Source organism: Notothenia coriiceps, unplaced genomic scaffold, assembly GCF_000735185.1.
Source record: "Notothenia coriiceps isolate Sejong01 unplaced genomic scaffold, NC01 NC01_scaffold00001364, whole genome shotgun sequence".
Lineage (NCBI taxonomy): Eukaryota > Metazoa > Chordata > Actinopteri > Perciformes > Nototheniidae > Notothenia > Notothenia coriiceps.
In genome coordinates this window covers 34030-58532 of record NW_011334065.1, presented here as the reverse complement: position 1 = coordinate 58532, position 24503 = coordinate 34030, and the positions used below count along the sequence as shown (strand labels likewise).

General features: G+C 46.8%; 1 protein-coding gene across 2 annotated transcripts in view; it reads right to left on the bottom strand.

Moving 5' to 3' along the window:
- The window catches only part of gli3 (GLI family zinc finger 3), a 99388-nt gene that overhangs the window by 53010 nt on the left and 21875 nt on the right, over positions 1–24503 (bottom strand). For both annotated transcript variants that reach the window (XM_010788377.1, XM_010788385.1), the window contains exon 3: positions 2455–2700. In XM_010788377.1, the coding sequence (XP_010786679.1) occupies positions 2455–2700 (246 nt within the window). The remainder of the gene's footprint in view (positions 1–2454; positions 2701–24503) is intronic.

The following is a 24503-nucleotide window of genomic DNA, read 5'->3' as shown; positions in this document are numbered from 1 at the left end:
CCCCCTCTTGTTGTTCGACTCCTACGCCTCCCAGAGATTTGGGCAGCACGTTAACGACCCAGCGACCAGGTGTGGGGAGGCTGCAGGTGCCGTCGCATTTAGGCACATTAAGCACTGACACACACCCGCACTAAGAGTAATCGGATTTACCTGGCTGTCTGCTGCCTGGCGTCGCACACTATGCAAGCACAGCACAAAGGCTTAGGGCCCCCTCTCAATCACAAACACACACATGCACACACCTGGGATGAATTTAGGAGGTGACAAAGCCCTCATACAGAGGGACTACTGCTGGTGGAGTCACGGCTGTGTGTGTGTGTGCTTACATGTGTATGGAACCAGAAACCAGAAAAGGAGCCAGTGGCTTTTTTACACCTTGTGGCGCAGGAGTGGCGACAGACGCTACAGGCTTCTGGTTCAAAGCAGCGGAGGGAGGGAGGGGAAGTGGAGGTTTTAAGGGGAACCCTTTGGTTGTGCTGACCCGAAGACCGCCAAAGCTCATGGGGATTGAGCTCTGGTACTGGGTTCAATCAGACAGAATGGGACCGCCGCCTTCAGGGACACCCCATGTCCTCAACACCTGGGGCCAGGAGGAGGTGTTTTACACAGCAATGCCCTCATCTCAGATCATAAGTCTTCCTGAACAGTCAAGATCAGAGAATTAAAATCAATGAAAAACACTAGAAACTGTTTTTCATACACCTTTTACAAAGTAAAAAATCTGTGGGGGTTTTGAAATCTTTGTTGATGTTAGGGTTAGGGTTGAGGTTCTCAATAAAGCAATTAGGGTATGACTTTTTTTTGTGTGAAGTTATTGAATATCTACAGAAAATGTGTTGTAACGTCATGATTGATTATTTGACTGGTATTATTTCAATTGATTAATCCTTCAATCATTTTTGATAACAAAAAGGTAGAACATCTTTTTTTTTCCAATGCCCATGTTCAATTTCTAGAGCCCAAAGTGACGTTTTTGAATTGCAATTACATCCAAAATGTCAAAACTGCAAATTCTCGAATTCTTTAGACCAGCATTTGGTCAATTGTATTAAAATGATTGCAGTGAAATTGAAGTATATATTTTTTCCGGCCCTAACACTAGACTTTTATATAAAAATGTGGAAGAAGCAGTGCTTTAGTAGGATCAAATCTATGTTCATCATGCCTGCAGCTTCCCAGCAAGCATCACTGCGCTCTACTCCAGTGCCTTGTATGATTGCAAGTCTTCCAGCCTCTTGAGCCCCAATGCACAAAGAAAGCCTCTTGAAGCTCTACGGCCCTTTTGACTTTTCCTGCTGCTTTTGAACTCTACATTTCAGACTGTGACTTTTCCACATGACCCCAAGTCTCAGAGTGACCCCCCCTTCTCCCCCACTCCACCCCACGGCTTCACTGGTCTGGAACCTCCAGAGCTCCTTCACACATACCCACACACATACATAAAATGAGAAGTGGCAGTGTTGCTGAGTTAGGTCAGGATGTAATGGGCAGTAATGTTCTGCCCTCGAGGGCCCTGTCCACAGCACCATTGCCTGGTTTGGAGTAACCTTTCCCTTAAAGAGGCACCTTGGTGACTCTCGGGCAACCAAGCACGAGGGAGCAGTAGCTAATGAAGTGGCTGAATAAATAGAGTTACAGTATACGGTTGGGGTCCACTGCAATTTTCATTACTGCCACTGGATTAAAATCTCTCTGTCTCACTCTGTCTGCCCCAATTCAGAGCCAATTTAACCAAACTAAACAAGCTATCACATCAAATCCTTGTCTGCAGGCTAAGTCCTGGCTACAGTGGTCGCTGAATTAACCTCCTAATCAGCCTCTTACTCCCCAATCATCTATCTCCTGTTCTCTTTTTCCACACACACACACACAGCTTCACTTTCATCTAACTCCTACTGTTATCCCACCTTTTTTTGAAAATTATCTTTGGTATCTCACTCAAGCCACAGCTTTCCCTACACCACAATCTCTCGGGCTCCATCTCTATTAGTCTCTCTTTCTGTCTCTCTCTCTCTCTCTCTCTCCATCTGTTCACTGCCTTTCTCTCACACAGTCTCTGAGTCCCAGAGAGAGAGAAAGAGGCAGAGTAGGGGGTGGTGAGGTTTGACGCGGCGCTGCTTTGGGGCTTTGAAGTGTGTGTTGATGAAGGAAAGCAGAGTACTGTGTTCAGACAGGCTCCTAATGAGGGAATTAAGAACCTACGCTGGCCGTTCCCCATACTAACTTCCCAGGCACAAAACAAGACAAGTGTGCGTGCATGTGTTCACAAAGTATGTGTGTATGTGGGCAAGAGTGAGCTCAAGAGAGGCTAATCTGTCAGACTAAATCAAGCAACTGGCAGTCCTGCCTCTCACCTACAGTAAAGAGACTAACTTGGCCTTGATGCTTTGGGGTGCTGCACACATGTCCTTGAGCTTTGTTGTTTCTTTACTTAACAAGTATTTTGTGACTTACGATAGTGTGGGTCTAGGTAGCCGTTGCGGGGGTCCATGGTGAACAGAGTGCCTCGGTACGGAAGGCCATGGTCAGTCAGGTGGGGCAGGGACCCATGCAGCTCCTTCTTGAGCAGGGAGGGGCGTTCTTCTGTGGAGGTAGAGGGCTCCTCGCTGATGGTCCTGTCGTGGCCCCCCCCTCTCGGTGCGTGGGAGCTGATGGCATTGCGTCTCTCACGGTGGTAATGCGGGCCTGAATGCTCGTCCTCTGCAAAGGGTAAAGAGAAAGGAAAAAGAAGAATCTGATATTAAAAAAAGGAGAGAACAACTAGCTGTGAGAAAGATATTAAAAGTTGGAAAAATATATGAGAATCTCTCTCTCTCTCTCTCCTGGTTCATACACATTCACGTTCTGAACACCCATACCCATTGTGAGAAAGTCAATTCACGTAGAAAGCATGGGGGGGGGAGCTGGAGATCAGCTTTGTACACGAAAAACCTACAGGGCATTATGGGTGTAATTCTGCCTGGTTCTACCAGATGTGGGAGTTCAGAGTCAGAGGGAGTACATGTATGAGCAAATGGACACCATGGATGAAAAAATCCCAAGCTATTTTTTTCGCACAGTTTAAAAAAAAATCTGTTCTCAAATTCAGCTTTGTCTAATCTTTCCATAAAGAAATGGATTCCCATGGAGGAGGCTACGCAGGCTTCCTGTCTGCATTCCAAGCTGCCCATTAACCAGCGTCATGGGTTTTATCAACCCCACCCTCCTATATTCTCCTGTTTTCTCCTTCTCGCCACTCTCTCAGTTCTCAAAACTAAATCTGTCTTACTCTAAAGGTGAAATTAGGAGGAGTAGGGTCTCAGGAGAAAGCTTCTTGGCATGCTGGGTAAAGAGGATGAATGTGGACTTAAGTTCAAGGGCTGAGCGTCACCAGAAAAAGGCATGACCCCTGACCCTTGGCCTGACCTATGAACTGACACGTATAAAGGTCAGCTAGCCTCCTGACCTGGTATTAACCTTTTCTGTAGTACAATATAGACTTACTCAGAAACTGGCAGAGCATAGAACACAATAATGATGGCTAAAAATGGCTTGAATGCTTTTTACCTTTGAGGTTTCATTTGCAGATCAAGGCGCTTTACCAAATGCTGTCAAATCAGGAGAGGTCTGCTCTCTGTTTAGGCCCTGACTCATTTGCTTCTGTGAATGGCCTCAATGTTTAGCCCCGGTTACATGCAATTCACCATTGAAGGAGATGGTTTTCATCAGTTTAATCAAATGTTCCTTCCTGGGTTCATCGCGCTCACTAAGAAACTGGCAATATGCCGTTGTGTCTGTGCCAGAGGTTCTGTATTAGGGCTCCCCCACTATGCACTGCAACCCAACAGAATCCAACTGCCAATTAACAACAGAGGAGATTGCCAGATTAAAGAGCACTACCATAAGCACTGAAGAGGGCCGACATAATGCTGCACCACTTCACAGAAGAAGAGAAGCGATCAGGAAGGGGGAGGTTAAGAGATAGAAGCAGGAAGAGAGAGGCGAAGAAGAGTGAGCAGAAGGAGCAACCCACAGGTCCCTCTTTTATTCCCCTCACTCTCCCACATCCATTACCGGCGTTCGGCCTAGCCTTGCCTTAGCGCAGCACTGGCAGCAGATTCAAGAATTCTTAACGCGGAACTGACAGCCAGAGAGGCAAGCCACTCTCATCCTTAGGAAATGACAGTGTCAGTTATGATATAAGTATTTAATCCTATACTGCACAGCCAGTGATCTTATTAAGGGAATAATGGCACTTATACGGTTAAAGCTGGATTAATAGGTCTGCTCTTGCAAAGCGCAATATTAACATAAAGGGATTTCAGAATTTGGTTCATCTCCTGACTTGGATTGGAAGAGGTCGAGATTGTAAAGTATGCTGGGAGCAAGCACTGCTAAGGTTCGAGCCTGTAGATGTGTGTAGCACAGGCTTCCACTCTTTTGCAACTAGATGATTGGAAATTGACATTGAAGGGCAGTAAAAATGTTGTTCATATCCAGAAGCTCGCTCTAATATATTTAATGTTTTTTAAAACGATTCATCACTGGACTGTAAATAGCAGTTAGGCCACTGTGCACTAAAATTGGCCTTTATCATCTTCTGCAAAACTCATGAAAAACTGCTCAAGACGCCTTTACTGTATGCATTCTATTTATTCTCTATTTCAATATGTCTTGTAAATGTTGTCCCTGTTGTTCCACCTTTCTTTCTTCACCTTCTCCAGTGACCCCCAGTGCTATTTAGATGTGTCTCTCTCCTGCAAGGGAGGTCAAGCGGCTAATAGTTCAATCACAGCAGTGTCACAGTCCCACCATCCCCCTCCAGTCACCATGGAAAGCCCACAGAGGGGGTTCATCATTCGACCATAAACCACCTTAAAGAGCTTTATTACTTGAATTTATAGAACCTTAAATGGTTAAACAAACAGTCAGCAGTCCAAGGGTCCATCGACCCCTTGGACTGGTAGAAGGAAACAGAAATCTGAAGGTTTATTTTCTCTACCTCTAGGTGGAAACTTGTTCTACTCTTACAGCATGTCAGGCTTGTCAAAAACGGGCTAATGAAGACAGAGCAAACACAGACCTGTAAACACACGCAACTTTGAAAAGTTCACCCATGCAACACTTCTCCAACTCTGACCATCGGCCCAAAAGACCCTTTCCCTTTTTCCCTCCCTAATTTTCCATTCCTCTTTTATTTTCTTCTCTTTTCCCATGGTTGCCGCATCCAGTCCACCACCAGTTTGCAGGTCTATTCAACCCAATACAAAAGCAGCAGGCCGGTCCTCTGTGGACCAGAGGAAAGCATGCCTCTCAAAAAAACTGAAAAAAGAACTATCCCGCTCTCTCTCTATGGTGATTGAATTTCTTAACATCTTTTCAAAAAGCGCTTAAATGCCTGGAGGCGAGAGGAAGAAACAAGCTAATGGTGGATGGGGAGCACTGAACAAATTTCAGAGCCCTTTCCTGCTCGCGTTTGAGGTTGAAAGCAGGCTCCTGCCTTTCAAGTTTCAAAGTCCTCCTTCCTCCCGCAGTGTCACTGAAGGATTTGAAAAGAAGGTAATTGTGCTCACTGCCGTCCTGATCAGAGCACACGCCCCAGCTCTAGTATTTCAGGAGCTTTCTCTCCCACTATTATGGTACCTTGTGCTCCATTCCTGCATTCTTCCTCCCATACTACTCTTCTCTCTCTCTTTCTCCTCTCTCTCTCTCTCTCTCTCTCTCTCTCTCTCTAAACCTCTACAAATGCACTCTCCCTTGCTCTCCCACACTTGCTTTCTATCCTTTTTTCACCCCCGGCAAGCCACTCATTAAATCCTAAAGCCCAGGTTTTTCCCTTTTCCCCCTTGTCCGGGGTCTCTATTGTAAAACTGTGGTGCGAATACCTTCAGAGAAAACCCTAAGCATGGCCTTTAATATGGCGGCATAAAAGAGAGCCTGGATGCAATGACAAAATGAAATTTTAAAAGAGATAATGAGATATGGAGTGGGGCCATTTCCTCTAAGAGTTGGGCTCTGGCAAGGGGGGCTTAACTTAAGGGTGCCCAGTCTATTCAAAGACATGAGAAGTGAAACAAAACCCTAGTTGCTTGTTGTTTTTGAAGGTATTTTGAAGAGGCTGAGGTTAAAAACAAGGATTGCTGTCTCTTCACATGCCAACTGTCCTTGACTCTCAAGCATCTGAACTGCCCTCTGGCCTGCACTCAGTAAATCTGAGTCTCCAGAACTGGCACATGTAAGTTTCAGGGGTGCACAAAGAGCCATTGCAACTCTTTCCCCCATTGTAGCCATTCCTGAAAGCCTAAACATCAGAGGAGGTGTTGTTGTACCTCTGAGCCAAAGCCAGACATATGCTGTGTTCCACCTTCGGACTTCTCAAAGCCCTGTTGTCAGTGGCACAAACAGGTTTTGGCTGGGGAGCACATGGAGAGCGAACAAGGAGGAGAGGAGTGAAGGATATACAGTGAAATCACAAAACACTTCTTCAAAGCTCCTCTCCTCCTGTGCAATAATCTCTTGCTCCTTTTTTTCTTTCTCTTGCAAATCGACTCCAGGGAAGGACTCAAGACTCCCCAATTAACAATGAGAGGGGGAAGAAAAATTCCAGCAGCTGGCTACAGTTTAATAAGAGCACCTCTCCAAGCGGCTTAGGCTTATGTACCTGATTCACCGGGCCTGGCATTGGCGCTATAGACAGAGGGAATCATTCACGATTAGCGCAGGCTGAAAGACGAGGGAAAGAGAGAATGTTCAAACTCCAGCAACCCAACACAACAAGAGCATGGGGGATTACTGCAATTGTGTGAGGTATTTTTCTGATCAACTTTTGGGCGGAGAGACTCAGTGCCACAAGGAGCTTGGTACCTTCCCACAACAGAGTTCAGTTCAGCATTATATGAAGGTTATCAAGTCCTAATGGAGCTTCCTGTGTCTGCATAAACAGAGTGACATTCGATAAACTTCTTGACATACAAATATTTCAAATGTCAGAAGGCAGAATCAGGTCAGTACCCTAGTAACTGTGGGCAGGGTAGTTTGCAATCCCCAGTTCAAGTATTTGACAGAACCCCGGAGAACTTCATCATACATAAAGTTCTCTCCCTTTAACTTTGCGCTAATGTTTGATTCTGTCTCTGCAGAGTGAATCTGTGGTGGTACATTATTTAACTATCAGCTTGTGACTGATGTTTGGACGAATTGCAGAGAGAGGCATGGGCAGGTCAGGATGTTCCCTCTCCTGGTTAGCAGTCTATTGTCAGCAGCTGATTTCCCACACAGCGCCCGCAAATGCCCTCTTCAATATTCATCTAGGCAAATTCGACGACTCCCACATCTCAATTTGTCTCTCGGCAGCCTACGTCCCAACCCCCTGCTCCACAGCCCGCAGTTCCAGCCTGTTCTCTCCGCCGCCAGGGGTCCACTGGGACGCACCCAGAGCTCAGCATCTCACACCAACCAGCCTCCAGGCCCCGGGGGCTGGGGAGGGGCAAATCAAAGCCTGCTTGGCGCCTTCCTTCTTCCCTGCGCTCACCTCAAATCAGCCTCACAGCGGGGTTGTATCATGCCAAGCCTCCGCCTGCCCCTAGCTACCCCTTATTCACCCATTAGGGGCACAGGCCCACCCCAGCCCGAAACCCCACTACCATGTCATCAGGGCCACATTGTCAGGGAGCAATGAGCATTGCAGTGAGAGAGCTGAAAGCCCTGACTCTAAAATGCACACTGATGCGTTTTTGATCATGGATAGTTATGGCTTTTAAGGTTTTTCACTCAAAGGGCACCTTGGCCTGCATTCTTTGAGGAGTCAAACACCAAGAGATGCATTTGATCAAGGCTTCAAAGCGAAAGAAGGCCATTTAATGCTCTGATTGGCTTACAGACTGGATAAGCATTGCTTCAAATTGTCATAAGAGAGCTGTGATCAGCCCTAACCTGTTAGTTATGTATACTGTCCTCTCTAACAGTATAAAAATGATTGTGTGCTGCTAGGGCAGAACTATGTCCATTTGGGATAGTGGGACTTTTAGGGTGGATCCGGGCACAATGCCCACCAGACCAATGTGGGCCAGCTTTCCACTGGGCCTCAGCATTGGAATCCCACTTCTGACACCAGAGTGATCCGGACCAAGTCTGTGGCACTCAGATTAGGAACGGCTCGCCAAGAGAAATGGATATCCAGCCAAAGCAAAGAAACAGAGAGCCAACAGTTTGGCGGAAATAGAAAAAATAAAACAGTAATTTCAAGCATATCAAATTCGATCCAAAATGCCACTGTGGATGTTTCCCACCTTGCAGTACAAAATTATAGAGTTCTTTCACTTCACTTTTAAAAGGTCAAACTTTAGGGCCATGGCATGTTTGCTCCCTAAATATTCTTGTAAGTCAAATGTGTTTTTTCTTGTGTAAAAATGTGCATTCACACATTCTGGTGCATGTGTTTAATTGCATAACTGTGCACTGCATTGAGGCATAGAAGCCCCCATTAAGACAGTTAGCCTGCACTTACCAGGAGCTGGATAATTAGACACTTCAAAGGCACCTGCTCGCCATCCCATAGGGGGCAGGAATCACAGAGCCCCGCCCTGTTTAAAAGCATGTTAACTCCTATCTGAGGCTAGCAGGCTAATTTAACTCTTGACATTTGATATCTAAGGAATGAGAGGGATCAGCCATTTAGCTGGAACAGGATTACCCCCCCACACACCATCCCTCCTCGTCCTCCCCTTCCTCTCCCTCCCCTTCAACCCAAAAACCCCCTCTCCCAGTCGGGCCGGATTCATTAATTTTCCCGCTGCTAAGCACTTTATCAATGACTGGTGAACGTCTAAGTCCAGAGTGGACCCGCTCCCTCTCTCTTCTGTGGTGATTAGGCCTGTGGATGTTGAGATCTGTCCGTCTAATTCCCTGCCTGCTCTGTTGCTGCTCATCTATTCTCGCACCTGCTATGCAGCTCGGCAAAAGAACCATGTTTGAACAACACTTAGACTATGGTGCATTTCCAGGTCATTTTCATAAAGGTCTTACTCTACAAAAATGCCTAAAAAGTTGGAAAATTATTTATCACTCTTCTTATTTCCTTTTGCAATGAATAGCTTTGATGTGCTGTATTGGTGTCTTACATTTACTGTAACACACTCCCAACCAGGCTTACTTTATGGTTTTCCTTTCTCAGATTCAGCCATTTTCACACCGATCAAATTGCAATCTTAATTGACATCTGTCACAAATGCCTGAATATTGTGGTCCAAAATCAGCTTAGTGTTGGCACAGAACGATATGTTATAATAGCTGGTAAAGATGTCATCCATTGAAAACTGTATTCGTATTTGACCCCAGACAAATATATTCTAATACAGCAGGTAACCTTTGACATATCACTAGGAGAGAGGTGCTGGAAATTAATTTGCATCCATAACCCTACATTAGTCTCAGTCTAATGCCTTCTGCTGAATGTCTACATTACAGGTTGAATCAGGGGCTACACATGAGTGTGACGGATCTGGGTTAAATGAACAGCATGCATGGGCCTTTGATGCAGCAGCTGGTTATGCTTATAGTTTCTAACCCGTCACATTTGGACATAAGGTCTTTTTACCAGAGAGCATGACAATCACAATTCCAAACTACAAGCCAAATGCCATAAAAAGAACACAACTCAACTGACTCATTCACTCTGCTCCCACAATGAGGGGCTGTTCTGCACATACGTTAAGTCATCTAGTGCTAAAAAAGAAAGAAAAAAATGCTAATTAAATCTGCATTCTGCCTTTACAACTTGACACATTCATTATCTAAAATAACATTAGTTCATTTTTCCACAGTTTTTTCAACAAGACCTAAAAGGTGCCAAATCCCCCCACAAAGAACTCTTTATGAACCTTTCAATCAGCGTTTGACTCCCAAACATCCTATCATCATTACAGCTGACAGTTGGCTGCAAAATCCCAGACCTGACCCTCACCCGCCCCCAGCGTGTGATATGAATGGGAGGGCCCGCTTAATAAACAGGGTGTAATTCACCCTTTTAAATACAGGTGAGACCTGGACCCCTTCATTACAGTGTCTGCAGCAGGCAGGGAAAGCTCTGCAGATTAGAGGATCTGCTGTGTTGGCCAAACAGACTTAACCACTGTCTGCTGGGAAGGGGCTGGAGGTGGGAAGGGGAAAGGAAAAGGCCCCATGTTTTCTATGTGATCAGATAAGTGGGTCTGTGGTGCAATAAAGAGAACAATTCAGGGGGAAAGCACTATGTTTGAATATTATGGCCTATTGGCTGCAGCAATCATTGTATGTCACAGGTCAGATAAGCCAAAGCTCAACTCAATCACTAAGCCGACATGTGATAAAGAGAGTAGTTCTTTGAGGAGTCCATACTTCTAAGCTTTGGATAAGCATGAAAAAGTGATTTATTTGTATTTGTATTAAAAGGTGTACTGTGCATAAGTAAAAAAGACGCATTGGTGATATTAAAATATCCACTGGTTAAGCATGGTTCTGTTTCCTGCTTCACTTGTTTTGGGGAGGGGGCCGATGTTACCCTTTTTGTTCACTTTGAGATGTTTCGTGTGACCATTGGCCATACTGGACAGGGTCTTTTTGGTTGAATGATATTCAAATCTGGCCCACTCTTGCTTGTTTCTCAAATTGTACCCAAGCTTTAGATGGATACAGCCACATAATGGTCCCATGCCTTTTTTATTTAGTCTGCAAAAGTGAACGTTGCTCTTTTAGCACATGCCCACATACTATGTAGCTTCCTAAAGAATCCTTACCTTCCTTACTCCATAGGTCTCTTTCTGTCTTTTGCTTTCCCCTCTCAGTAATGAGCTCTCCTCATGTATGACCTCTCCTGTCACTCCCGCCATTCCAATCCTCCTTTCCCCGCTCCACTCTCGCCTCCTTCTCTAATCTCTGCATTACTTTGCCGTTAATCCCACATTCCACACGAGGATGGCCTGTGTGGCTCAGATGACACATTGCCTTCATAATCTGCTGTTCAAATTGAATCAGTAGGATGGGAGGGGAAACGGTGTTTAAAATCATCATAGTAAAAGACTGTTTAAGCTAGGATTCACCTGTAGCATGTATTCCCTTCCCTCTCCATCCTTCATTACCCTTCCTTTTCCTCACTTCATCCCACCTTCTGTGTCTCATTGGCACTTTATTCCCACTAATCTCTTGTTACTCACTCCTGGTTTCCAGATATCATCCCTCATTCTCCCAATTCCCATGTCTTTCGGAAATCTCCTCAATCTCCCCTCATCCCTTTCCCGCACATTCCCTCCCTCTCTTCCATCCACTACCTCCCTCCATCCATCCTTCTCTGCCTCCCTCTCCAGAGCCGCAGTGGGACTGTCGGACTTACGCAGCCCCATGCTGAGCTGCTCCAGAGCCAAGCCAGAACAAAGAGCCCATTGAGCCGCACAGAGACATAATGTGGGCCGCCTTTGACAGCACCGAAGATGAAGTCATGAGGTCGCCAAACAGTTAATAAGGGCGGCCCATCCTCCAGCTGCAAGTGTGTGTGCGTGTGTGTACAGCTTGGTGCCGTTGAGGAAAGTGAGAGAAAATGAGAGATTATGTGTCTGCATGCACACATTACTGAGTATCTACAGTAAGCAACGCATGTGTACATATCTTAAAGCATGTCGATGGATAAAAAGCTTTTAAGAGCGTAATGAGATACTTCATGACACTCAAAAATGTGCTCAATCACTTTGTAAATACCACAGAGGAAAAACAAAACCTTCAGAGAATTGCACTTTTAGTTTTGGCTTCGCTCCAGCTGCGTTGAAGAACACACACCCCACCCCACCGGCGCCCCCCTTTCCTTATTGGAGTCTGTCTGGCGCAAAGTCTGACATGAGACACGTCTCCGCGGGACTGGAGCTGTCGCTGCGAGGCCCAAACTCCGAACATCATTAGACTCACAGCTCCAGGTGAGATCAGGCAGGGTAAGAGAGACAGAGAGAGGTGCATGTGTATTTGTGTCTAGCTGCAAAAGCATGCATGTGGGAGATTAGGTTCAAGTATTAATCTCAATGCCTCTGAATGGACATGGCCTATTAAAATGCCTTTACGGGACCACTCGCTTGTCAAGAGTCCTCCAGGCTGAGTTGTGCTCAGGACAGGGGGAGGAGAAGGAGGAGGCAGGGAGGGAATGGTGAAAGACAGCTATGCAATTGATTAACATTAGAAGGACTTGCTCAAGTTCAAATTGCATGGCCCCTCTGCTCTAAGCTACAGACATTTGTTTCCCCGCAAGTAGAATGTTTCTTTCAAACCCTGTCTCTGCTACACATCTGAGTTCAATTCTCCGCATGCCCTCTCTCTGAAAATCAATTCCTCCTCCTCTCCTCTGCTCTTTCCTCCAGCTCTGTGAACAGACCAGGGCGAGGGGATTACACTGTCCCTCCCCAGATCCAAGCAAGACTACAAATGGTTCTTATCAACTGACACCCTCCTGCCATCCAGGAGGAAGAGGCAGAAAAACTGGCCTGGCCGCCCGGGCGCGGAAGTGTTTCTGGACTGAGTCGGCCAATCGTGGCAAGTCTTTTCACACTTAAAGTCGGAGCTATTTACGAGAGCCCTGGGAGAAATGCGTACGCAGCACTGGAGGGTGGGAAGAATGGAGCGAAGAGAGCCGTTGCTTCTCAACCTCTGCTTCTAATCAATCACCAGAAATCACTGCCATGGTTTATGGCCTTTGATCCTAGCTCCTCTTTCACACTGCGAGGGAGAGAGTCGGGGGCGGGGAAAGGGCGGGGGGGGCTGGTTTCAGGGAGAAGGGTGAGAGTCAAGGCCCAGAGGGTGTAGAAGTCAGGGGAGAGAGATTATGGAGTAGAGGGCCTGAAAGCATGTCTTGATTCAATCCAGTGAGTTTTGAGCAGTGATCTGAAAGTGACCTGAAATACACCAGCCATTTCCAGGAAAAAATAAGTTTAGGCCCTAGACCAAAATTCTGCTACATTCAGATTCTGCATGTTTTTCGCAACTGGACTCGGACCAAAAACGTCCTCATGTGATCTTAGGACAGTAAGTTCATATGCTGTGTCTCTGAAACTTATGACAGAAATGATATTATTGACTTTCGTAACTTCTTTAAAATGTAAATAGTGATTTATCATTTAACAGCTGCCACCATGCCAACTAAGAGAGACATTTACGAGGGGGAAGGCACACAAAAAGGCTTTATGGTACCTTTCCTTATTATGTTACACGTAATGTACATTATGTAGACTAATAATGCATAGTTTTTTGGGTCTTAAAGTTACATCACACAAAGAAGCTAACATATAGATTATTTACATTCATTTAATATGAATCATCTTTTGTTGAGATACAGAAAGCAAAAGATGAGCTCAAGAGTAGGACGTTTCCTTCTTTTATATAAACTCCAACCCTGGTGGCAACCCCACTAGTTGCTTCTTCTTTCCATTCAACAAGAATCCAACTGTGGTAAGGAGGCGTGAGCGGGTGAACAAAACAGAGAGGACGCGGAAAGAACACACCACAATAAATCCTCCTGGCAGGGTCAGGACACCCCCGCTTTGTTCCTCCTGGCGGGAGGGAGGCCACTGATGCCTACCGACAAATGGACAGAATGGTAGAATAATCAACTACTGTTTCCCCACTTTATGGGTTTATGAGTTTATGGGGCCCTTGGTCTTCCCTGCACCTCCCTCTCAGAGAGGAGTGAGATCTGACAGGGCCGCAGTGCTGCTGGGATGCCGCAGGGCCGGGCTTTTCCATGTACCCCCCGATCCTCTCACACAGGGCAGGCTGATTCATCTTTGTGAGGCCGCTGGTTAGCTCAGAGACTGTTCTCTGACCCGTGTGACCTCTGACTCCAAGGCCATTCTGGCTCTCAGCGTGTCAGTGAAAATGATCTCAGGTTCACCAAAGGAGCCATTGTGATGGTCAGCATGAACTATCACGACGTATTAGAATTATAGATCTATGACTGAGATGTCAAATTGAGATTGCTTGAATGGATTATAGTCAAACGTAATGGAAATGAAATTGGCATGGGTCAGATTTGATTGGTTTGGCCCATCATCTCTATCTGTAATAATCCCAATGTACTCTTTAAGTTAATTGCCACAATCATCAACAAATATTTAATACACTCCCATGAGTCCATCACAGTTTACAGACTAGACTCCATTTTCAACTTTGACTTGCAAAAGCATGACCCAAATTGTATCTAGAGGAGTACCTGGAGAGCGCTTTCACCAAGGCCAATTCCATATGAATGTAATATGTATATTCGGATGTGCTAAAAACGTAATGGGCTCTATACTTACACCAAGTTTCATCAAATTTGGGCGAGTAGTTTTTCCTTAATCCTGCTGACAAACAGACAAACCAAAAAATTGCAAAATATATCCTCCTTGTTAGAAGTAAACATTAGAATTTACTTTGAGGGCTAATGTTCAGGGTCCAAGCCATATGTCTTGCTACATCCACCAGTGGCAAACAAGTTGGAGGATCACTGACCAAAAACACAAAGATGCAATTCCACTACAGCTAAATTCTGGAGGCATCTTCACAGCGTGCAAAAGTCTTCAGGCAGTGGCTTATATTCATCTTCCAGCAGTGAGGGAGCTGTGGAGCTCCAGCAGGCAGATTTGAGCATGCAGAAGTGTGCCAGACTAGGGAGGCCAGGCTGGGCAGGCCTGGGCCGGGCAGCTGAGGTTCTCCTCCGCCCTGAGTAGTAGCGAGGCTAAGCTAATCCTGCTCCTCAGGCCCCTTTGAGGTGGCTCTGCCAAAGCCTGTCCCCCTGCTGCTGTAGGAAATTGCCTTCAGTGCAGAGGTCCATGAAATGGCTATGGCTCAACAGTGAAGGCAGAGCAGATCCACAATGTGCACATCGGCAAGTGTGACTTTACAAACCCAAATCTACAGGTAGATTTTATATTCCATTTGTGTTTCTCTAAAACTCCATGATGTGCAATCATGAAAATGCTGTGGATAAACAAGTATTTTTCATTTCTGCTTATATAATAGGTTTTTCTATATTTTATGTATTATTTATGTACCATACAGAGGTCTTTTGACACTAAAAGCCAGTTTTCCTATGAGGGGTTGTGTGTCAGGCTCTATAACGCCTCCTCCATTGTGCTGTTTGACCCGTGGGCCAGCCAGAGCTCCCATGAGGTCCCTTATCCCTCCATCAGTCCTCTCTCATTAGCCCCCACAGGCAGAGCCCAGAGTAGGGTAACACAGAGGGGCCCCTGCTTCCTCCACTGGTCCCCATGAAATACATACAGCACAAATACAGATGACAGAGATCACCTTTAGCAGCAGGGATGCACAAAGTGTTTTCCCTCAAATAACTACTTTTTTCTTCTTCTAAAATATATTTTAAAAAATAAACAGATATATTTCCTGCATTATTAAATCCTGAAGATGAACAAACTAGATAACTTGTATTGTCAACCAGTGTCTGCGTGTTCCTGTTAATTTTGCTAATCATTTTTGTCTTCAGTTACACAAAATCAAGTGGAATACATTTGTTTTCTAGAGGGGATAAAGAGTGGAAAGCAGAGATGGCAACATGAGGAGGAGGGGGGAGGAGGTGATGAGGCAGGACACAGTGGAGAAACAGTTGATTATGAGTCCCATCAAGTGATCAATGATTTCATTAATAAGACGGATCACGCGGCTGTCATAGCTGTGACACGGGCTGAGGGATGATCCGCTCCCAATGCTCCATTTCCCCCAAGCCTCCCTCCCTTCCTCCCTCCCTCCCTCCCTGTCCTTCTGAAATTGCCTCCCTCTGCCAACGACAGGGGAACGCCAAGGAAAAAAGGGATGGAGCGGGGTGTTGACGGGGGTGGGGGTTTAGTCATGAGGGAGGGAGGGGATGGCGAGGGGCGAGGAGGGAGGAAGAAAAGTGAAAATCCATTTTGAAACCCATTTTCAATTAGGGGTCCACAAGCTGTTATCACAGGTGTCCCAGAATGGGGGCCCGTAAGTGAAAATGTCTCCTATCCGTTTCTGAAATGAAACCTTATCTGGGAGGCACAAAGATGGCGGGGACAGCGTATCTGTAAATTACTTTCCATCCCCGCTGTTAACGGGAACTTTATTTCTGTCAGATGACATTCCCCTCTATTTACTGTTGATCATTTAAATGGCTGCCTAAAAAGAAGGTGCCCTCATCTCCCCTCCTCTCTCTCTTTATCATTCTCCCTTCTCTTCCCATCAGGATTTTTTTTCACAGCACTTCTTTTTCATTTCTAAACACTTTAGTCACGCTCTCTGTTTGCTTAGGGATTTCTCTCTAACCTACACGAAAGCCTATCATTTGTTGCTCTTTAAGGCTTAACTTGTTTGCCTCTGAGACCCTTGCTCTTGCCCTTTTAAGCATGACCATTAAAAGGTCCCAACATTTCATAACCTGCTTAACAGAGTCTGTGTTGCATTAAAACAGCATTCCCTGACACATTTCTGAACTGTGTTCTGTTGTTCTGCTTCCAATTTTCTCTTCTCATCCTATTGCGTCCCGTTAACTCTCTCTTTCCTGAAATCAGCAGCACTCATATCTTAAAACTTTTCCCCTGTCTTTTCCCCTTTAACCAATCCTTTAGCCCCCACCCTGTTTTGTCTCCTTTTTTTTATTAGGAAATTATCCCATGACGACAGGATTTATTCAGCCAGGGAGCATGGACATCTTTTCTTTTTTTTTTCCTGGGACCCAACAAAAGAATCAGGGGACTTTGTGGTCCACCTGCCTGCCGAATGATGAGGGTGGGAGGGGAGAGCAGCCCCCCGAACCCCTCCTAAAGAGCACCAATCACAGCATTGTTGTGGCACAGTCGGCTCTTTTGAGCTGTCAGTGCAAGAGGAGGGGGCACAAAGATGAATGGCACACAGGATGAAGCCACCATTTAGCCAACCATGTGGGAACGCTCTACTAGGACTCAATAATTACTCTGGGCCTGCTCAACTTAGACAAAACTTAAATACTAGGGCCAAGAGAGGAAGGCAGAGTTGAAGAAGAGAAGTCTGTAGTGGAAGTTTAGGGAAAGTTTTAGAGCGTAATCTGTTTCCAGACAAAAGCGCAGTTTGCTAATCCGAACACCAGCTTCAAATCTGATCAAAACTGAGCCCAATCACATAGGAAAGATTGCTTTGGAAAATAAATATATCCACCACTCCACCTGCCATCCCTACTTTTTTCAACTTTTCACAACTTATTATAGCATGCTGTTGCCTGGTGAAGCACAGGGTTTCCTACGTGCTGAGATCAGGGTCCGCTCCTCTGCTTGACTGGGGAAATATTTCGCCCGGGTCTTCCTAAGAAGAACCAGTCACTGGGGTTCCACAGCTGCTCACAATTACCTTTTGTTTGCATGGAGCGGTGGGGCAGGGGCTACGGGGGTTAAAGTTGAAGCGAGTGTAGGGTTACACCTGATAAGAGGTTATGAGTTCTAGGGGCGACATGGGAATGTGCTGTAATTATAACAACACAAAGAATGTGTAAGCTATCGTCTGATTCCAAGAGAGAGATTGGGATCTAAAAGGGACCTTTCTCCGCAGATCAGTATCATCCCTCCCTTCGTCAAGTGAATTATGAGACTACTGTATTCAAGGGAGTGCAACTTTCTCTTCTGACGTGGCTCAGGAGACAAACCTTATGCTGTTCAAACCTGTAATTACCAGCACATTACGAAGAAAAATCCACAATCACAGTGCCAAATTACATCCATGCTTTTTCCACAACAAACTTCTTTTTTTTCTCGCTGTCCCTTTAATTAATAAAACTGTGCAGGCCATCTGGGAATGAGTAAGAGTGAGAGTTTTCCCAAGACGCTTAAAGATGCATTAACTTACCCACTTCCTGTGATAACTCCCATATGGGGAGCAAGTCACAGCAACTTATTTACCCTTTCCTGCACTGTTTGTCTCCTCTTCACACTTGGGATGATCCCATTTGACGTCAGCATAGTTGAAGGGGGATGGGTTAAACTCCCCTTACCAGCTCCGGATACTAGTGCCAAACCTCCATACCCAAAAACCTCCAAATCCTCTCACTGCTAATGAGCACAGCTGAAGCTTAAGCCGCAGTGATCTCAACTCTGGTTTTGTTATGACTTCAGCTTGATGCTCCGAGGCTTTCTAGCCAAACCAAAAAAAAATATTGCATCTAATATTCCAACATCTGAATGAAAGGCTAAATGGAGGCAGGCTTGATGAACTGTAAGCTCCACACAGCTTTTAATAGCATGTGTTGAAGACATTGCTATGTAAACATGCCAGAGTTTTGCTACCAGCGAGAATTGAATGTGACTCACCACAAGAATAGGGGGAAAGTAAACATAAGTAACATGTGCAAGGGTTCAAGCACGTCTAGATCATTACTCTGTTATGGAGGTAATGTTTTCAGCTTGTCTGTTTATTTGTTTTCTCTGTTTGTCTCTCACCCATTACATTTTGGAGCGGATCCAAATCACAAAGCTAATACATAAACAATGTTTTATTCATTTGGAGTCTGAAAAGTCCGCAAAAATGTGTTTCCAATAGGGAAAATTCATGGCAACACAACTCAAAGTTGGGAAAAATCTCTGAAACAGCTTTAAGTGTGTCTTATAAATGCTGCGAGCAATAAGAAATATTAAAAATCTAAGTGACCATGTTGTTTCCAAGACTTAAAGCAACACAACAAAGTGGGAAAATGAACTAGTAGGTATACTAGAATAGATTTATATTGTGCAATTTTCCAAACTTTGGTTTCTCATACAGCATCTCTGTATAGTATGTGTATTCACTCTCTGTCCTAAACGGCTTGTTGGAGCTCCTGCCCCCGCCCCCTCCCTATGAGCCCACTGTGCTCTGATTGGTCAGCTCGCCCACTCTGTTTTGATGAGATCACCACCGTTACAGCAGAACATCAGTGATTATGTGTTACAATGGCGTTAGCAACCAGAAAATGACACCAGTAATGACAAACAGATGAGAATGCTGCGTGGGGTCTGGGTGCCGTGTTGGCGGGACGTTGTGAGTGTGAGCTGGGTTCATTTCCTGCTTGCTGCGTGGGGTCTGTGAGACAGCGAGACATCACAGATGGATGCGGGAAGGTGGGGATGCTGAGGGGGCTGCAGCACCCCCATCTGCGGAGCTCCACGGATTGGTCCATTTGGACACGTGGGTATGGGCACGTCACTGTACCCAGGAGGAAAAAGAGAAATCTCCAACGAGGCGTTCTGGGGCAGCATAGACCAGGGGTGGTTCTAGGGGGGGGGGGAAGTGCCCCCCTAACACTGACCTCTGACCCCCCTGTGGCCCCCCTAACAATCAAAAGTGAAAAAAAAGAAAAATATATGATTTATTACACGATTTATTGAATGACGGAATAGGCGGAACTAACGTTATTCGTCATCCTAGTCGGACCCATTAGAGCGGTGCACTCAGGACCCATTAGAGCGGTGCACTCACTTTCACTGTCCGGCTGAAGCGCGCGAAAAACAAACACTTTTCATCTCGGATCATCAGAGGCTGTTGCATCCAAGAAAGACTGATTGAAACCTACGTTTCGAGAGACTACCACGATAATTGAAGGTGAGTTAAACTATTGTATCCGTTTAATTGTAGATGTAAAGTAGAGATGTAACTGTTCATTGCCTTTATTTTTATATAAATATGATATGGTGTTAGTGCAAAAATTGTACTATAAACGTATTATATTAAAAATTTACATTGTGTCATGCTTTCCTCGGCTTACTCTGCTATGGGTGCGTGGCCAGCTCAATTTGCGCGACCTAGCACACCAATCGGTTACCCGGTATCCTCCCTTTTGTACCCACTGTGATGTGTGGCCAGAATCCGATACGGTTACGAAATGCTACTAGGTCGAGACAGACCCAGCGCTAATAAATCAAGTGCATTGGACGATCACGGGGAAACGTGTCGGACGGAAATACAAAATAAGAGAGAAGAACCAAATGTACAGGTACCACTCACGCGTGTAAAGACTCCCAAGACCTGAGGCTCATCTTGCGAACACCGTCGGGGGATTTAGGATTTTCTAGAGGATCGTCAGAAGACGTTGGTGTGTCGCGTATTAACTCATAGGGCCGTCAGACGGGTTTTGGGGTGTGTCGGACCGTATTTAAGACTCAGAGGCGTCAGACGGGTTGGTTGTCGGCGACGGAATTAATTTATCACAATTACGGTAGGGGTTCCGAGTGAAGACCTCGTCATACAGACAGGACGTCAGACGGTTGGTCGTGTCTGCGAATTTAGTTTATCAAAATTTAAACGGTAGGTAGAGTAGAAGAGCACACGTAAGAGGACGTCGACGGGGTGTCTGTCAGACGTACTATAAGTCACAACACAATCACAAGATCCTGAGAGCCACACTGCAACCCCATTATGGACGGCATACACCCCGCTAAAAATTTCGAGGATAGGGATATAAACACTACGACAATGAAACACCTCGCGAGAACAGACGAGATGAAAGAAAGATAAGGCTTTTATGATTTGAAGTTGGCAGAGCGGAGAGACGACGCAATTTTGAGTGTAAGTGCCACTCAGTATAGTGATTTGATTGCGCGTATAATTTCGCGTTTACGGAATTTCCTTGTGGTACGATAACAAATGCATTATTCTTCGTATTAACACATTTGCCGAAGATCCTTTCGTCATGCCTCAACACTGGGCCCTTTACGACGGAGGGATTATGACCATAGGAAGCAGTGATGAAGTTTGTGGACTTCATGATGCACTTTCATACGCAAGGAAACACCACTTTGTCTAAGTCGGCCTCCGGAGTTGCTCCTCGGTGCTACCGTGTGTACCGACAATGTGACTAAATAAGAGATCGCACATTTGTCGTCATCAGTTACGCCGTGTGTCACCCCCAAACCAAATGTGGACAGTGGCGGGGCCAGAGTGCGGCCGGTCTCCTCCGGCACTCGGGAGGGGATATGTTATCCTACTATTACGTGGGTTCCGAGGTGAAGACCTCGGTAAAACGAAGAGGATCGTAGACTTGGTGGTGTCTACGGTATTAAAGAAACGCATGTGGTGAGGACCATAACTAGGGCGGTCGTCCGGTAACGGGATCTCCTCTGCAACATACGCTCCCAAGCGTACATCGCCTATGAGAGTATATGTGGCGCTTCCTAACCTTCAAGTCGACAGTACACGCGCGCGCACACCCCTGTAGAAGTGCACGCGTGCGGTCCTCCATTGGAGCTGTCGTGCCGAACTCCTCGAACGAGATCGAGGCTCACCCCACGCTTCAGAAAAACAATCGGAACACTCAGTTTTGGACAAGGGCTGTTGATTGCGCGACGCCATCGAGGTCCGATACGATCTACCGAGACGGTAGGGGTTAAGAAGTTGCGTACTGTAGTTAGTTGCGCAGGAGCGCGGGCACAAGGCAGAGGCTCAGTTTGGAGACGAAAGAAGGGGTCAAGGCAGCAAGGACAGGTCTCGGCAAGAGAACTTGAGCGAGATCGAAAACCTTGTCCGAGTGCCTCGGTAGGTTTTCCGAGGAGGTTTTCTCTCCTCAACGTTCTATGGTCTGATCGGGGTCGGGCCTCGGGGTTCACTACAGTACTAAAGGCCGGGGAGTCAAGACGTTATGGGTCGTCCGGGTTACCAAAGTCGGAGTAGGACCGGGGTCGTCGACTGCCAAGGCATGGGATCAAGACCGAGAGTAGTCGGTGCCAGGCCGGGTGAGACGGGGTCGTCGTGCAAAGTCCAGTATGGGGTCAAGACCGGGTCGTCGGTCCGCTAGCTGTCCAATCAAGGGCCGACATAGACGAGTGGTCGTCGGGAGCCGAGAGGGCGGGACCGGCAAGGCCGGGGTCGTCGGTATCGAGTGGAGGCAGATCAGGCGAAGGGTCTCAGGGAGAAAAGGTCAGGGAAGAGATATGGGTTCGAGTTCAGGGAAGAATCGGGAGGGCGAAGAGAACACGCGCGCGCGCCGCACGCGCACGCACTCAGGCGAGCCAGAGACGAGGAAGAGCGTTCTGAGGGACGCAGATCAGTGAAGGGATCGAGAGAGAAAGAGCAGTCCGCGAGGCCAAGAGTCTCAGGCGGAGAGATCGCGGAGGAGATCAGGGAAGGGTCAGGCAGTAGAACAGAGAGATCAGGCAGAGATCAGGGAAGCAGGCATCGTTGTTATTTTTTCCTTTTTTCCTTTTTGAGGGAGAGTGTCAGGGATAAGTTCGAGGCGATGACTTCACGGCAACCTCCACAGGCGACCCCAGGAACGGTTAGGTACAGGCAAACCAGGCACCCTGCCAGGCGCGGCTAGACTGAGTAGGCATTGGTCCCAGGACGGTTGGGATAGAGGGCACGGCAACCCTCCGGCAGCTGCTGAAGAAGAGGACGCCCAGGACTTGGGAGTACATGGACACAGCAAACCTCAGGGCGGGCTGTTGGAGAAGGCGACCCCCAGAACGGTTTGCAGGTAGAGGACAGGGCAACCTACCAAGGGCGGCGGTGAAGAAGGGACCCCATACCTTAACGGTTGAGGGATACAGGGGACTAGGGCAATGCCCGTCAGGACCGGCTCGACGAGTAGGCGGCAGCTCAGTGACGGTTGGGATAGACAAGGGTAAGGCAACACTCTCTGGAAAAGGAAGTGACGGTGTAAACAGAAGCTGGAGTAGTAGGTGTGATTCAGCCTGAGGAGCTGCTGAGAAGACGGGACAATCGCCCCCGAGCGGGACGCGTTGGGATACAGGACCAAGTAGCCTTACAATATCAACTAAGCTCAAACCGTCGTACGCTCTCATTATTACTTATTTGAAACTGAGTTACGGGACGGCGTTGAGAGTGCGACCCAGACGGTTGAGGTATACAGCACAGGCAACCCGGCTACGCAACAAAGGAACGACTGCAATTCGGCGCCATGCAACTATATAATACAACCTTGAGGTCACCATTGTGCGTCAACCACGCGGTGGCTGTAATGAGACAGTAAAACGAGACGCGCCCCCCGACGGACGGCTTCTCGGAGATCACAGTGACAGCCATCCCGACCCGGTGGCCAGGGCGCGCCCTGATAGAGGACGGCCCCTAGGACGGGTTGAGGTACAGGAGAAGGGGCACTGTTCTAGTGGCTGATTGTAGATGGACGGCTCTCTATGGACTTGTGTTTTGGGTATATTTCTTATATATTGTTCTATTGTGTTCTCAATCTTTCTTCTTCTTATGTGGTGCTTGTCTTTGTATTGTTTATGTATTGACTGGCTCTCTTTCTCAAGTGACTGGTTTTTTGTGAGAGCGGGAGACGAGCGACACAGACGAAGAGACAGACAGTTGTGGCGACAGAGAGAAAACAGACCATCGTCCAAAACACAAAAATCTATCTAGGCGCCACAGGTGCTCAGAGAGCAAACCGAGACAGGAGGAGGGGGGCCACAAACACAATTCCGGGCGGCTAGCCGAAGAGATAGGACGGCCGCCCGACAAGGACGGTTAGGATAACAGGACGGTGAGCACAACCACGACGGCTATTCGGAGGATGACGGTTCCCCAGTGGACTTGTGGTGGGGAACAGGACAAGGGAAGCCGCTCCGGAGTAAGTGCACAGGTAGGATCAGTCCGAGGAAAGGCAGAATTCGGCCCCAAGACGGTTGAAGGACAGAGAAGGTCACTGCCTCCTGTCTATGCGACTAAACGGTCTATTCGAGAGACCGATGGGTAGCCGCGGCAGGTGCGGTACCACATCACAAGACAGGGCTGGGGTCCAGGACGGCCTGGAGCCAGACATTAAGTAAGATACAGTAAAGTTTAGTGAGCTTCTCCGGGTCCGGGGACTCTCTGCGAGCCAATAGCGAGCGGAGTCTCGAGGCGCGTGGGCGGGACTCTAGGCGATACAGATATGCCTAACGGGGGGGACTGAGAAGGACGGCAACCAGAGCGGAGCCCGGGCCGGGGGACTGATGAAGAGACGGGGCGACGGAAAAATAGGAGTCTATGGTAGGAAGTATCGTTAGATGAAGCGAGACACGCGGCGACGTCAATCGCGACGGTGTATCACCAGAAGCGGGAGGCGTACCTGAGTCCGGAACGGGGTCTTTAGTCCGTTCTCGGACTTCTACCTGTTCTAACGTCACTTGGTTTTATTCCGGAGTTTCAGTCACGACTATGTGCCCGATTATTAAGTACGTCGTGTTGAGTCAGCTGTTGTATTTTTACTGTTTTTGAGAGAATTGTAAAAGAACAGCACGTGTTGTCCAGCAACCCGTCTTTGTGAAGTCTCTGTATCAAAATATGATATAGCCTCTGGATATTATATAACTGACTTTTTTCGTCCATATTACGGTACGACCTCACCGCCAAGTATCTGGATTAACTGACCTCGTCCAATAAGACTCCCCCGTGTTAATTTACGTCCTGCTGTTTTCTCTTGCATCTGTTATACGACTTCATTCACACGTATTCTTTTGAGCTTACGTTAATGGTCAATTAACATACAACACAAGTCTATATGAAATAAAGTAACGTCTTATCCATGTCATGCTAGAGGATCTCCGATATCATTACAGATTCGA